The sequence below is a fragment of the Phalacrocorax aristotelis genome, chromosome 2 (assembly GCF_949628215.1).
Source record: "Phalacrocorax aristotelis chromosome 2, bGulAri2.1, whole genome shotgun sequence".
NCBI lineage: Eukaryota > Metazoa > Chordata > Aves > Suliformes > Phalacrocoracidae > Phalacrocorax > Phalacrocorax aristotelis.
This window is the reverse complement of record NC_134277.1, coordinates 159,703,052-159,719,224: the sequence shown is the minus strand read 5'-3', so window position 1 is coordinate 159,719,224 and position 16,173 is coordinate 159,703,052. Positions and strand designations below refer to the sequence as shown.

At 43.1% G+C, this 16,173-nt stretch overlaps 1 protein-coding gene across 3 annotated transcripts in view; it reads left to right on the top strand.

Moving 5' to 3' along the window:
- ST3GAL1 (ST3 beta-galactoside alpha-2,3-sialyltransferase 1) overlaps positions 1 to 13,193 on the top strand; it is an 80,509-nt gene extending 67,316 nt beyond the window's left edge. For all 3 annotated transcript variants that reach the window (XM_075085881.1, XM_075085882.1, XM_075085883.1), the window contains exons 4-7: positions 490 to 669; positions 5,137 to 5,182; positions 7,649 to 7,768; positions 9,647 to 13,193. In XM_075085881.1, coding sequence (XP_074941982.1) covers positions 490 to 669; positions 5,137 to 5,182; positions 7,649 to 7,768; positions 9,647 to 9,820 — 520 coding nt within the window. In that variant the 3' untranslated portion in view covers positions 9,821 to 13,193. The remainder of the gene's footprint in view (positions 1 to 489; positions 670 to 5,136; positions 5,183 to 7,648; positions 7,769 to 9,646) is intronic.
- Positions 13,194 to 16,173: the final 2,980 nt, after the last annotated feature.

Genomic DNA, 16,173 nt, shown 5'->3' with positions numbered 1-16,173 from the left:
TTACCTTGACCCTAGACATCCAAATACATCTGTACAAATGGGGGGAATGAAACTGCAATAAGTCAAGCTGACAGACTTCAGGGAAATGTTTTTCTCACCCACTGGAGGCTTCAGATTTAGGATGATAGATGTCCTCATGGACTCACTGCTTTTTTGACCAGGTCTATTTTGACTGTAAGGGGAACCAAGGGATGCGCTCGGAAATACGCTTGCCTGGCAGAAACTCCCACTCAGTCCAAGAAATCCCACGCTAAAGCTGAGCTTTCATTTACTTTTAATTTATCCACTATGGGTGATGGTCACTTCAGCCTGCTGGAGGATCATTACACTCTGCCAAGGCTGTCTGAAGAGCCTGCATATAGCACTTCCTTAACCATGGCAGCATTTTCCTGCCACCTCAAGCAAATGATCTGGGGAAGAATCACATTTGTGTGCACCTACTTAATTCCTCTCCCACTTCCTCACTCTCTCACTTCTTTTGGGCTGCAGAATGAACCGTGCCCCCACCACTGGCTACGAATCAGATGTTGGGAGCAAGACCACTCACCACTTTGTTTACCCTGAGAGCTACAAAGACCTGGCAGAAAACGTGAGCATGATCCTGATCCCCTTCAAAACCCTGGACCTGCGCTGGGTTGTCACTGCTCTCACCACAGGCACCATCAACTTGTGAGTAAGGGCAGGCCTGAGCGGGCAGGCTGAAGGGGTGGGAGCCCCCACATGTTGCTGTAGGACAGAAACGCTCACACTGGGCAAATCCCCTCTTCTCATAAGGCCTAGGGGAGCTTTACAGACCCTCTGAGATCAGGGTTCAGTCCTGAACAGTTGCTCTGTAGGAAAAGTTCAATGTTATGGTGCAGTCTTTGAGGCAACAACCCAGATCCAGCTCTTTGCAGCCCCACACAGTGGTCCCAGAGAAATGAAAGGAGGTTTTTTGGCTGCTGGAGGAGGCCAGTTTGAGCAGTGGCTTCCTGGGCTTTGAGGTTCAGTGCTTCATTTTGGGCTTCTGCTTATCCTTCGTCCTCTCCAGTCCCTTGGAGGTACAGCGGGTGCAGCCAGCATGCCTGCCTGTACTCAGACGTACCCATCAGAAAGCCATCTGCAGAATCAGGTGTTTGGCGGATTATTAATTCAGCAGTGGTCCTAGATACCTGGATTATTCCACCTGAGACACTCGGGTGGCCAAGTGGTCCTCCAACATATATATTATACTACTTGCAGAAGAGGACAAGGAGGCAGAGAGCAATGTGCAGGCTGCTCACAGAGGGCAGTGACAGCAGAAGCAGACTGGACTGAGACACTTAGGTCCCCATCCACAGTACCCTCCCCTGGACAGGTTGGTCAGGAGTTTTGTCCATCTTTCCTGGCAGAAGGTGACTGAGAGCTGTGCAGGGGAAACAGCGTTGTTTCATGTGTGACCTGTGTGCCTTAGCTTTAAATTAACCTGCTTTACCCAGCAATAATGGGCCACGCTGGTATTTATTCTCCATTTCTTCTTTGTGCTTTCAGTAGTAAATGTTGGCCTGCTTAATACATTTATGGCAGCACCAGAATTAGAAATGTGAACAAAACATGTTTCTTCTGGACGCCTGCTAGCAGATTCTTTCCCTCCTATAAGCTGGCTTTTCCTAATCCAGAGAATGAAATACGTGACATTTGTACTGTGTGTGAGGTTATCTGCTGGATGTAAAGCCACAGCCTGGTGGGATTGCTCAGTGGTACCCTGCTACACATAGACAGCAAGAGCAGATCAGATTACTTTATTCTAGAGAGAAGTATTTCAAGACATGTCAACTTTTTTTCCCAATTTCAGAGTCTCAGAAGATTAAAAACTCATAAAAGTATGTCCCTGTTGACTGGGAATAAGACCCGCTTTGCATTTTTAAGGAAAACTTTTTGATGGGACAACAAATGGAGTTTTATTTCTTATTTTCTTTTTCTTTTCTCTCTTTTCAAACACATTTTTGATTCTTTTCACTTTTTATTAAGATTCTCTTAGCTTGTAACAAATCTGATTTAGTCTCTCTTTACCTTTTTTTTGCCACCAGCACTTAGTAGATACAGTCATAAGTTGTCTTGAAAAAGTCCACCTTCAGGACACACTTGTATCTCGGAAAAATCAACCCGCCTAGAAAATTGGCTTAAAAATATAATCTTTTTTGCAAGGCTTAGGTTTTTTTTTTTTTCCTTTAGAAGCTGTATTGATAAAACAGGTTGAGAACCTTTGCCCTTAAGCCTGGATCCAAATCCTATCAGAAGCAATGGAAAGCTCGCAGCTGCCTTCAGTGGCCTTTGAATGAAGCCCCTTGCTGCATCTTTGTCAAATCCATCCCTGTGCTAGGAAGAGGCACCCGCAGAGGGCCTGTTGCTGCCACCATCACCCATCTATGTTTCCATCACTGCCACTGCTCTGAGCCCAGATTGCAAAGCTGTTCACTATTTTTTGTTGAGTACCTTCAGAAGTGGCAGCAGGTGGGTTGCAGCAGTACAGTTGAGTAAGCCCTTGGCTTGTCAGGAAGATGTAACTGGTTGACTACAAGGCAGTCACAGCACATGAAAGGAAAAACACCTTTGCTTAATAAATTACAGGACATATTATAAATTTAAAATTAGATTTTATATATGGGCTTGGTAAGCAGCTGGTATAAATTAGTGTGTGAATCTTTAACCCCATGGAAGAAGTACCAGTATTTTAAGATTTTTGCCATACTCAAAGCAAGGAAATTGCATAATTAATAAGCTGGCACATGCTGGAGCAATAAAACCAGAAAATCATAAGCACACAAATCATAACAATACATTTAACTTAATTTTAGACTAGCAGAAATAAAGCTATGAATATGCATTAAACACACAGTGTCAGATACAGTGTATAAGGAAACCATTGACTGCACATTTATAAAGGTGAGAAGGCATCAAATAAAAATAAAACCCATCCAAAAGTTGGTATTTTAGAAGAGAAGGAATACTCACCTTAGTGCATTCATAGTTAAAAAAGATAAGCATCCTGTATTATGGTTCTAAAGAAAAGCCAGACTGAGATGGCCTTAATATCAGACTGAACTGACAGCTGATTCTCTCAGATGTGTCCCATTTGACTGTCGCTCTCTAAGACTGAGCATTGTCCCAGAAAAGACTAAGAAAAAGTCTTCTGGGACAGCAAACCTGCAGACCCTCATCAGTCAGGTATTTAGCGTAGTTGCCTTAGCTTGCCTTCTGCAAGTCTTCTGGGAATTCCCATAGTGAAAAACGCTCCACGTGTCTCCACTTGGTTTGGCAAAGAGCAATTTTTGTATTCCTTACAATGTTCCACAAATTCCATTTGGGTCAACGGTATAGTAAATATCCTGGACAAGGTGGCCAGAGATGCCAGCAGACTTCACTGGAGCCTTGCCAAGTGGCTCATAGAAGATATTTTCTAGATTATATGAATTCCACCTGTACCCACCTTCATCACAGGCTTCACTCTTTGTCCCGCTCCTGTGTGGTATTTACTAGGTCACTAACTCCCTGGCTGCTATGTGGCCCGGTTTTTACATGGTCATAATGATGTAGGTCTCCATTCGGTCTTAATCAGCGTGCCAATACTTTCCATGCAGTTGTATGAAATTCTGCAGCCAAGTGGCAGCAGGACTTTGGTATTGCTTCGGAAAAAATGAAATAGCCCATGATTAAAATGAATAACATGTCATCTGACAAGAGCTACAGTAGTCTCCTGGCTGGATTAGAGCTGTCTGCAAATACTGTCTTGAATAGTGCATATCATTCTCTTTAGTCTTCTACTGTACCTGGCTAGAGGACCATGAAATATGGCCCTCTAGTTTCCTCCAAGTCACCTTTTCAAAAAGGACTGGTTGTTTATTTATAAAATAACAAGGAGTTTTTACCAGCAAAAAAGCCATTTATGTCTCCAAAACCACAAAAAGGACATGGGATCACCAAGCCTACTTCTACCGACTTTGCTAACCACGGGAAGCAGATGCAAGGGCAGACTTGCTGAGGACAGATTAAGAAGTCTGCATGGGTGTGCTTTTCCCTGTTAGCATCTCGCGTCACATCTCGGGGGGTTGGAACCCACCCGTCATATCTTCCACTGAACCCAGCCTGGGGCAAGGACCTAAGGTCAGGGATGCCTAGAAGCACCTATGGGATGACAACATTGCCAGGTCACCACTGGTTTGGGAAGACTTAGACTAATGTTTCAAAGTGCTGATGATCCATGGTTCAAAGAGAGGTAAAAAATTAATCACAGGAATCTTGTTGTTACCAAAAATCAAGCAAAAATATTTAGATTAAACTACTGGAAGGTTTTGGTGATTTATCACAACCTACCTAAAGAGCATGCAAGGTATATTTTGGGATATAGACCAGTTCCAAGGCCAGTTCAGAATTTTCTCACTTGAAACAAACTCGGGGAGGTTTTTGTTTTACAGCACTCGTGATGAGCTGCGTAATACCAGCGTGCACAGTGCATGAGATATGAGGCAGAAAGATTTTTTTGTTTTCAAGACATGACTTGTGATTTCAACCCAGTCATAAGGGTATGACTTGGAAGTTTTATGCTGGGAACTGCAGGAAGCCTTCAGCATCCCCAGGGCTGGTGAGGGGCTGTGTACTGGGAATGCTGAAGTTGCACATGACCACAGAAGTTATGAACTCTGTTACCACCTACTCTGAAAGTCATGCAGTATCTACAAGTATTAGGAGGGTAGAAGTCTCCCCCTGGTGGGAAAAGGTTTTTCTGCCATTAAATTAAATGGAAAGCCCTTCCCGTCATCAATGTGCAAAGACTGCAACAGTCTTGGTCCAAGAATTAGAAGTCATGAATTCTACATAATATTGACATTACAATATATTGTCAATTAAATCTTTGGTGTCCTACTGTCAATAATTAACTTGAAAATTTAAAAATGTAATGGTTTCCTATAAACTTGCTTCAGTGAAACCTCAGTTCTTTTCATGCTGTATTACTTAGTTGCAGCCTCATTTTCCAACAATTTCTTGAATTTATTGCTTTCAAATAATTTGAATTTATTCCTGTACGTGAAGAATATTCTTTCTTTGTTTGGAAAGACAGGAAAATATTAATATGTTGGGCTTTCACTAATCTTGGTGTTGTGTTTTTTCTTCTAACAGCACATATGTTCCAGTTCCACGGAAAATCAAAGTCAAAAAAGAAAAGGTAAGAAATGCTGTTTTATGAATTTGTTCTGCTAATCTATTTGTAGGTCTTTTGCCTCTTTGGGAGACTGCAAGAATCCAAGGAACCCCTTGACATTCATAAAAACTGCAACCAGAATACACACACTGTACAAGGCTCAGCTAAACTAAATGTTTAGTTCCTGCGTGCCATTCAGGCCATAGAGCAACCACTAAATAACTGAGGTTGGAAAGAAACTGCTCTTGTGACTATGCCATTGCATTACCGCTCTTCTGAAGGTTGCCTTCCTTCCTCTGGTGCTGTTCAGGGAGATTTTAAGGTGCACTGTTGGCCAGCTGTGCTCACCCTCCACAGCAGCTGCTCTGTTCCCACTTGTTGCGGTCATCTGGGTGTAACGGCACTTTGACCTGTGGAGAGCCTGTGGAGTTTTTAAAAAATAATTTTACTCTTTCAACATCAAGGGTGTTGCTCACACCCAGGTCAGTTCCTTGCAATTAAGAACTAAGTGAACTCTGAACAAATAAAGCTGTGTGTTTTAAGTCAGTGGAGAATCCAAGATAGTATCAGTGGCTCCTGGGGAAGGCTCTTAGCCCACAGCTGTAATAACTGCCTGTACCTAATTAAACAAGCCTGGAGACTGGGCTCAGGCCAAGTCCATGCTGGTTTCGTCCCAGGTGTATTAATACACTCCCAGGCAATGTTCAAGCAAGGTTTGCAAGATAGCACGGACCAGGGAATACTCCCTGTTTCGCACAGGGACAGAATTGAGCAATGTGGACATGGCCTGTGCCATGTCACTTCCCTCAAGGTTCACAAAACATCACTGACCCATTTTATTTCATAGTGGGGATGTGTAGAAGGCAATCGGTCAAGGGGCCTGACTGGTCAGACCTGGTGCCCACCCTACAGTGGTCAGAAGACAGTTCATCCCATGCATTGCCCAAGTGTGCTGTGGTTTAAGAGACATGTCCTACTGTTGGAGGCAGGATTTCCCATGGGGCAGGATGGTCATTCCCATGTTGCACCTTTAGCTACCGTGCAAAGACTTTTGTTGTAGCTTCATGGTTTGAGGACATAACCAAAGCAGGCTTTGTACGGAGAAGCAAAAGATATTTCCTCTTCCACAGACCTTCCAGCAAAATAGAAGTCTCTCTTTCAGCCTTTGGAGAGGCTGATTTTCAGAGGAGCTCAGGCTTCTAATGTCTCAAGGGTTGGTAAAGTATGACATTAGCCTCAGAGAATTAAAATTACAGGTTAAAGCACATGTCCTTCATTCGGGAGGCCAGGTTTTGCCAAAGGCTTCAGATGAGATCTTTAACCAGTATCAGTTTATACCCCCGTACTTCAAACCATGGACCTCTGGGGGTATTAAATAATCACTTAGCTCATCCCTACCTGTTGTAAGGAACACATTAACCTCTGCAAAACCCTTGTGAGATGCATTACGGCAGGTTGTTAAACTTGCGTCACAGTTGAGTAGCTCCAGCCCAGGGTATGGCTGTGGCAGGGAGATGAGAAGCTTGTATTTCTTCCCACACCGCGTAATGCAAAACACCCTGTGAGACACGATTACACACAGATACAATATCAGCAATTAACCTCTGACTCTGTAAAAAGGAAAGCCCTGCAGCTAACCAGATAGCACTGAAACGCTGTCACTCTAATTACAAACGCAGCATGGAGGGAAAAACCTCTCTTTGCCTGATTCAGGGAAGAGGGTTGAAACCAAGGACTCCCACCAGTTCTTGGATTTACTGTACACTCAGGACTGATCTTAAGTGCTGTGTCTCTATTAGATGGCCCCATAATTTCCCCAGGAGATAACCAAGTGCAATTTATGTCTTTAAAAAATGTATAGAAAAATAAGAGGTTTGGGAAACAGAAATGCAGCTGATGCAACCTGATAGGCTTCCTGACAGTTTACACCTGACCCCTGGTTTCCTTAGATCTGTGCCTGTAGAGATACAAAGACATGGTTGGCATATTGTGCAGAATATGCAGTTTCTTCTACGTTCCCACCCAAATTACAGTTGGACTCAATGATCTTAAGGGCCTTTTCCAACCTAAATGATTCTGTGACTCTATGAGATCTGGCATGGCATCTTACACTTGCTTTGCTCAGGCCTACAACTCCCCAGAGCTTGTGTGTGTTACAGCAGGATGCTGCAGGGAGAGTTGAATGCCTGATTTTTTTCTCACTTTTGCCATTTCATACCCATTAGTTTCAGTAGGAATCACCCAGGATTTATATTAGTGTAAGCAGGTGGGGTATCAATACCAAGAATAGTCATATTCATGTGCACATAGGAAATATTCTTGAATGCGCTTAACTATGGTTTATTTTTTTCTTTCACCTGCCTCAAGAATAACTATTATTCCTTTCTCCCCCACCCCACTACCCCAATGTCCTTTAGTGATGACATGCTACTGTTGGGTTTTTTTCCCAGGGTATTTTACTAATGAGTCTTTCTCTCCAATTTTGCCTAGATCCTGGTTTATAATCCAGCTTTTATGAAATACGTCTATGAAAACTGGCTCCAGCATCATGGGAGATACCCCTCTACAGGCCTTCTGTCTTTGATATTTGCACTCCACGTGTGCGATGAGGTCTGGCTGTGTTTGGATATATAGATAAAAAATCAGGACATTCACACTGAAGTGCCAGGAACATGTCCTGGCCACTCACTCAGCCTTTATTTCCCCCTCTCCTTGTTCTCAGCCATTCGCCTCTTCAAACAGATGCAGAGCCCTCGGTAACATGCAGATATGCTCAACTGACAGGGACTGATTTTTTTTTTAATATCAGCAGGTGGGAGGGTTTAAAATGCATCCTAGAGGAATATAATTAAACAAAAATAGTGAGATTCCACTTGGCGTTAAAAGAAATCTAAATACGGATGGTGTCCATGCCCGTTTTGTTAGTGGAAGCCCAAATGATATTTTGTCTCACTGTTTAAGCACCTGGAGCCATTGGTGTTGCCCTGGGCATGCCTTCTGCCGCCAGCTGCCACACCAGAAAAGTACAATACTCTTGGCCTGGCCTTGTGTGACATCTGCCTGCCTTGAGTAGATGTACTGAGTACACAAGGACATCTCAAATGGCACTTATGTTTGGGCAACTGCACTGAGGTTTTATCTGGCTAATCGGTGGAGCCGGAGGCTGATTCAGCAAACCAACCTCCTGGTAAGACATTAGGGGAGCAGGATCCCTCCCTTGTTTCCAGTGACTGAGCTCCCTGCATCGCCACTGACTGTAATGGATGCTCAAGCACCTTCATTTGGATATCTAAACCTTAAACATAATCCCACCTGAAGAACTTCAATGATCAGCTCATACATAAGCCAATTTGGGGAGTACAGATGGTCTATTTTCAAACCCAAGCTTGTGGGTTTATACAGTAGGTTATGGTAAATGCTTCAGCTCCAGCAGTTACTTGAGGAAATTCCCTGGCTTGCTTGATGTGAGGTGCTCCTAGGTGATAGGAGACTTAGCTAGTTAGCGTAAAGCCAGGTCAGCTCTACAAAATCCTGCAGGCATGGGCTTGTCAGCATGGGGGATAAAATCACTATGCTGACAAAATCCCTGGCCTGGACACAGGTCTGATGATGAAAGAGAGCTTTTATCACCCGGGCCTGCGTTGCTCAGAGAAGTGATAGAAATACTCCTAATGATGCTGGCAGAAACTACAACACTCAAGGCAGACAGGATGGGTGGCTTGGGTGGAGCCTGTTTTCTGGTAAGCAGGCAATGAGCAAGGCTTTGACATTACGAGAAATAACTTAAAACGAGCTTCTATTTGGGTGGATCCGGGTGTGGGTAGGTTAGGGCACTTGCTTTGTGGGCTATGGCCCATTCAAACCCAGCCATATCACCACTCCGTTTAAATAAGCCAACTGTGATGTTTGGACTTTTGCCACCAGAGGAGACAGGCACAGCCATCAATAAATGAACTGTTGGGAGAGGAAAGGCCACAGCAGTATACACACAAAGAACATAATTTCCATCTGCCTCTGAAGTGACTGCAAATGTCATATAATTAAGCATATAAGTAGGGGTAGATATGGGTCATCATTTGGAAGACTAGGAGCAAAACCAAAATTTTTCCACGCTTTGTGGCCTTAATCAGCTAAAGAGGAGATTCCCATCCCAAGCCACTGACCTCCTGAGGTCAAACATCATGCTTAGGGGACAGGAATGTGTTTTTCATATTGCTAAACAGGAATTCATGGGTAGAAATGTCTTTTTCTGTCTGGATTCAGGTGTGGTGGTGGTGTCAGCATAGCTTAGGATGTAATGTCTCTTGAGTAGGCCTTGGGCTGTTATTCTATGGTTGCATCATCTCATGCAGCAGAATAGCTTGGCTGCCACCGAGGTCCTTGGAGCTGCTGCCTAGAGATAAACAGAGTCAAGAAAGTTTCTTCAACATTTCAGATGAAGACCAATTGATCTCCAGGCCATAACTCTAGTTCTTTCTTACTTCCTAGGTGAATGTGTACGGTTTTGGAGCAGACAGCAAAGGACACTGGCATCATTACTGGGAAAACAACGCTTCAGCTGGAGCTTTCCGGAAGACAGGTGTCCATGATGGGGATTTTGAGTTCAATGTAACTTTGACTCTTGCCTCCATTGAAAAAATAAATTTTTTCAAGGGCAGATGACCCTGGCCACGGGAAGAAGTGGGGGCTGCAATTTCCAACATGCAGCAGAACAAAGCTCAGTGAGGATGATCTGAGCACCAGCCAGGTTTGAATGCGTGAATCTGCAGCGGATTCGGAGCATCTCACTGCTGCAATGCTCACCGCAGGGAGCTCGGCTGAGGACCGCCTCTGCGCTGCACGTGATTTCCTATCTACAGATAGCTGGGAACTACCAATCAGTCGTGGGAAAAAATGAATCTCTGCTTAGGCTCTACGGCTTGATTCTCGAATTACTGATGAAAGATCTACCTGTTGCAATTAGGGGAAACCTGGGCACAGGGACTGCTGTTTGTGTGTCCATTCTTTCTTGAGAAAGGCAGGCGATCATTGAAGAAGAGTGAAAACAACTTCTGGGACTTAAGACCCGCTAGGGCAGCTGTGAACATCATAGTAAGGATTACCTCAAAGAAATTAATTCACTTCTGCTGTTGATCTTGGTTTTGAACTATCTCTTCTTTTTAATCTATTACTTCTGGTTTCATACCGTGTTAAGCAAAAACATGAAGAAGTTGCCTGGAGTAGTAAATTTTTCAGCCATTGCCTCATTCTGCATTGATAGCATCTAGAAAATAGGGATCGAATCATCTCTGATCGTATATTATTTAACATTGCTTCCTATAGAGCCATAATGAGCAAGAAAACAACACTGAAAACTCCAGCAAAAAAAAAGAGAAAAAGGCCTTTTTAGCTACTTGTATGTCTGTCTTGTTGCATTATACATAATTTTTATTTCTTTTTTTTTGGTGGAAAATTCTCTGGAATGCTCATTTTTATTTTACCAGTTTACAGTTGGAAAATGGACTTTTTTCTTTCAGTCTTTTATATGTATGTGCCTTTTATAATTGTGCAACAGATGCGATTTTTTTTTTTTAAAGATGACAAACCCTAAATTAAACTTTTTTTATAAAAGGGGGGGAAATTAGCCAAAGTCTAGCCTCCACGTGGCGTACTTTTGTAGTCAGAAACTATAATAACAGCTCCTATATTGTATTTGAACAAACACAAACAAAACTAATTTTTAAAGGTAGCTTTTACCTTTTTTATGGGAAAATATCCAAAAGTTCCAAGGAAACTTTTCCTCTTATTTTTTTACAAATCTCTTTGCCAGGTCTCTATCTGAAATGGAAGAAATATCATGGGTTGGGTTATCAGCTAGCAATACAACAGGAATCTTTTGCCCTGTAGCAGCATCTACAAGGACACAATCTAAGCAAGCTGATCCTATAGTATAAGCCAGACTTCAAAATTATGGACACCTCTGGAGGAATGAGTGTATTAACGTCAGTACCTCTAGGCAGTGAGGGGAGGGAAATGACAGTGGAGATTTTATATCCACAGATTTTTGCTGGAATCAACACATTTAATCCTCAAAGACAGATAAAGTATGAATCCAAGAACAAAGTTCAGGTAGTGAAGAATGGGGAACAATGTTTTTTTTTTCTTCCCGATGTCATGAATATAGGATTAATGGATTATTGACCCATTTTCAGCTCTGGTGAAGCCAATGGAGTTCTTGCCACAGACTTCAAGGGACTTTAGATCAGGCCTGGAAAAAATGGCACATTTAATTTTTAATGGATTTTGATGGTTGGTGTTTGTGGCAATTTAGAAATCATCTAAATGACTCGTCTTTCATGCACTAGTTCTGGCAGCATGTCCAAGTGGATGAGTGTTTGAGTTCAGTGAAAGCCTAGCCCTTCAACCCGTGATGTGCTTCAGTCCAAGATTTATCCCCTGGATTTTCCGTGCCAGTTGTTAACAGTGAGCTCCCCTCCAAGGAAGCAATTCACAGTACAAGGGCACGGTTGGCTGTAATATACACATTTTGGGCCACAGCACCACTCTCCAGCATGAACTGCTTTACCTGCCTGAGTAACTGGACTCACAGCTTACAAAAGAGATGAGGATGCCAAACATCTATGCGGAGAACTGAGCTCCCTCTGCTGTACACACATGACCCTTCAGTTTAGCAACATTGAAAGGGCAGGATTTTCAAATCCTTGTGTTGAGACCTGTTGATGAACCTCATGTCAAGAAGCCCTTTCCTAGCATGGTGGCCAGCAGAACTCACCTGCATGTCACGGGCGCAGCAAATGCAATGGGCTTACTGTCTTCTCCATGTCCTTTGTAAAACTATGGAACGTTTCTACCTGAACTATGTTCGTTTGTTTTAAGCACTTCCACTCTTTCAATTGTTAGACAATATGCTTCTGGTGAGATGTCACAATAATAGAAGCAAAGCAACTTTAAGAGGAAAAAGACTCCGCAGATGACCCCAGTGGTATCTTCACCCTATGGCTGGATTTTGGAGATACTTTTTCTTCATCATGAACTTCATATATTTTTTTTTCTCATGCAAGGATGTCAGTAATTCAGAAACACTTCATTGCTGTTTCAGTCATTTTTAGAAAGACTTGGAAGAAAACTCATAGTTTGGTCCTCAGTTCACATTGATATTTTTTATCACAGGTGTCAGTATAAGATCAAAGAAAGTGGTAAAAAAAATCAGCTATTTTCTCATCTGTGTTGTTCTGAAAGTTTTCTTTTGCTGTCCATACTAATTTTCCAATTTTCCCCTGAGTATTCTGCCTCTGACAACACGTATGAAACATCATGGCTCATACTATCGTGGATAGATTTAGTGTCTTTGTCATGGAACAAGCTGCATCTCCCATTTAATTTTCCTGCTGCCAGCAAGCAGTAACTGCGTGCCACAGATTTCCATTTTTCAGAGCATGAGGAGAGCGGAGAGTGGAGAGAGTGGACCTTTCTAGCTGTAGGATGAGGGGTAGTCTGTGCCATCACATTTCTATTCTAGAGGAACTTTTTCTGGAGTCCTTTAGGCAACTGACGATTGTGTGTAGATCTTTGTCTCAGTTTCTCCACAATTTTGCTGCTCTTTCCAATGCCTTCAGAATAAGGAGCTACCAACAGATGATGCTGAGGGAAGAATTAATTCCCGCTGCCAATGTTGAAGACTCTCTGTTCCTGCTAGAAACTTTCTGGGTTTATTTTGTTTAAAAGAACAACAAAGGAAAACGTTTCACAACATGTCAAGGCTTCAAACTCTTGGACTGTTTTTGCCACCACTGCAAAGGCTCTGAGGCACTCCTTAAGTGTGTGTTGTGTTTTTTACCAAAGCCAAATCTCTTGAGCACTTTTTTTCTCCCATGATCAGATTTTCTTCCTATTTTCCTTTGACTACAAGATTGATTATGTTAATAGTGTTTTCTTGTTCTGATGGTGGGGAGTCTCATTCAATCATGCTTTGACATTTTATTTATTTAATTTTTAGTATGATATGAATCAAAATAAATTTTTTATTGTAATCAAAGATGTTTCTCTCTGTGCACACTTCTTCTTCCCACGATATTTTCATTTGCTCCTAGAACCTCCTCTGCAACATAACAGTGGAATGAAGCCTTATTCCATTTCCCTCCCACCCATCTCTTGGGTGACATCGGCAGAGGAATGCATGCTTCAGGCTGCTGGAAGCCTTGTGGCTGTGGGTATCACATTGCTCAGCTTATGGCAGCTCTAGACCTCTCTGGAGAATAAACTTAAACTTTATATGCCTGCGGTGTCCTGATGGATCTATGCTGTATATAGGTTATACATTAGGGAAATTAAGGTAGACTCAGAAATCAGTGACTTGAGAAGAGATTTAACTCACCTGTTCTCTGGGGCTGACAGACCTGGCTCCCCCCATAGGAGAAATGCTGATGATCCACCCCAGGTCCCTATTTTAAGTGCCTAATTATCTGCTGTGATCACACAAGCACTTTAGTCATGGATGGACTGGGGTGTCCATTAGAAGAACCCCACCTAGAGGACAGACAACTTTGGCCAGGTATCACTTCAGCATGTCACACCACCTCATCTGCACGACCATGGCTTTATGTGGGGAGCCTCCACCTTAACTATATCTTGTGGACCTCATAAGCTGCTCGGTTTCCTTTTGCACCATTTCCATTCATTGTTTAAGGGAGTGAGTAGGGTAGACAGCTTAGCAGCAACGCAGGCTGCTCACTGAAATGCAACCAACCTGGCTGCTTAGCTGTAGAAGCTCAAGAAGTCACCACAGGGCAGCTCAGGAAGCTCCTGTTCAGATCAAGGCAGTGGTCTAATGGTCACAGTAAGAGCTGTTTTCTAGTGGGATCTTCAGAGGACCACATTCTCAAAAGCTGTTTCATACTTTGCTTTCCAACCCAGGCCCTAGACATGCTGCATCAGTGAGATGTTAACCACCATTAATGGACACAGCCCAGCCAGCATCACAGTTGTTGAGAATGAGTGGGAAGTAGAGGCACAGAATTCTGAGGAGCTATCCCAGTCATTTCAGGTCCCAATGCCTGCTTTCTGCCCAGAGCTTCTATAAACAGTCTGATCACAGGGTTGTTCCAAACAGAGAAATTGAGAGTATTAACCTGGGATGGCTATCAAACTGGACTGTCCTTCACAGTGACTCTGTATCTTCCTACTTGCCCCTGTGCAGAGGAGATGCAAAGCATTTGCTCCTCTTGTCATCCTCACCAAGTGAAATAACACTGGGGAACAGCTTGCTCTCGAAAATCGTTTTGTATTTTGTTTCATGTCCACTCACAAGAAGAGCACTGCAATGCAGCTTCCAGGGCTGAAATGATTCTGTCAGGAAAGTAATTTGCATAAAATTACAGTCTGAAGACCCCCTGAGACCAGTAAGAAATGCAGCAACAACCACAGCAACATACAGACAGATGGATCGACCACAGGAGTTGGACAAAGGACTTTGCTTGTACCATCAAATGAAAAAAGAAAGTACCCACAGGGGAACAATATGGCTTCAGTTCATGGCACAGGTTCCTTTGATGGCTCACATTCAGGATAGCAATTAAACCCAACAAATGAAAAGGCAAGGGAGTCTTTGCCATCTTTAAACATCTCTGTTTTTACTTGTCTTTCTTACAGATTGTCAAGAAGCAGATCTCATTACATTTTGTTATCTTCAGGCAATGTGAAATAAAATGTGGTTCACATAGTGAAAAGTTCTCCAAGGTTAGGTACTTTTAGGCAGAGGTAAATCTCTGTGTTTTAATTTTACTTTTCTCCTCTAGGAAATTCACCATGTTGCTTTACTGCTTAGTTTCTAAGGTAACCTTTGGCTGGCAGAATATAAATATATCCATATGGGAATTTGTCTGGACCTGTGACATAAACACTCCCACTAAGACAGGACATTCTGCAGAACAGTTACTTTTTCCACATAATCAGAGACTCCAGAGTTACACAGTGACTACCAGATGCCTCCCTGTCCACCCAGACACTAAATCAATAAGAAAAGCATCCTGGCCTATGCGACTAATGCTGCATCCTGCAGCACCATGACATTCCTCCAAGGATGCCCCAACCAAGCATCCAAGTCAAGTGTAACATTAAGAAGGCCCTTACAGCGGTTTCTTCCTGTGTGGATTTTTGTGTTCCCCTGCTTGCTTTCCTGTGGCTGGCCACAAAGAGCTGTCACCATCCAGGGGAGCTTCACATTGCTTCCCCAGCCCCAGCCCAAACCCACAGTCTGGGGCTGGGTGTTTGAATGGACTGGCTGTACTTGAACTGTGCTTGGAAGCATTTCCAGTTTGCAGCCACATCACGTGTTCAGCCTGCACACACGTGTGAATGGGTTTTGTATGGTAGAAAATAATGGAAAGAGTGATTTCCACTCCTGTTTCTTCTTTGAGTGTTGGAGGATTTTGTATAACACATCCACGCGTTCAGATATCAGAGGGTGGGTACGTGTGAGCAGGTTCCCCAAGATGCTGATGAGGCACCGAGCTTCTGCCTGCAGCGGTGGAGTCACAGGTAAAGTCATGGGAATGACCGATGATTTGTTGCTGGGGGCATCAAAGAGCTGGCTGTGGGGAGAAGTTCTGCCAGCTGACGGGCTGTCATTCGGGGGTTTGATTTGAATAGGTACGTAAGGAAATAGAAATAGAAGTAAAGGTCAGGATAGACTAAATAAAGTCAATATAACTTCTAGAAAACCTTTGGAAACAATGTAGTATTATCCATTTGTTTGGTCTGTCAAAAGTAGGTGGGCCAGGAATTAATTAGGCTGGTGATGCTTTTGGGCAACAGATGCTGTTGTGATTTCACCCTGGCCAGCAGCTAAGTACCCACACAGCCAGTCACTCACTTCCTTTTCTGGCTCCCCTCCATGGGACAGGGGAGAGAATAGGAAGAGCAAAAGCAAGAAAACTCATGCGTGGAGTTTAATCAGTTTAATCAGTAAAGGAAGAGGAAACCCAAGCTATGTAAATGTAATGCTATGTAATCACTAT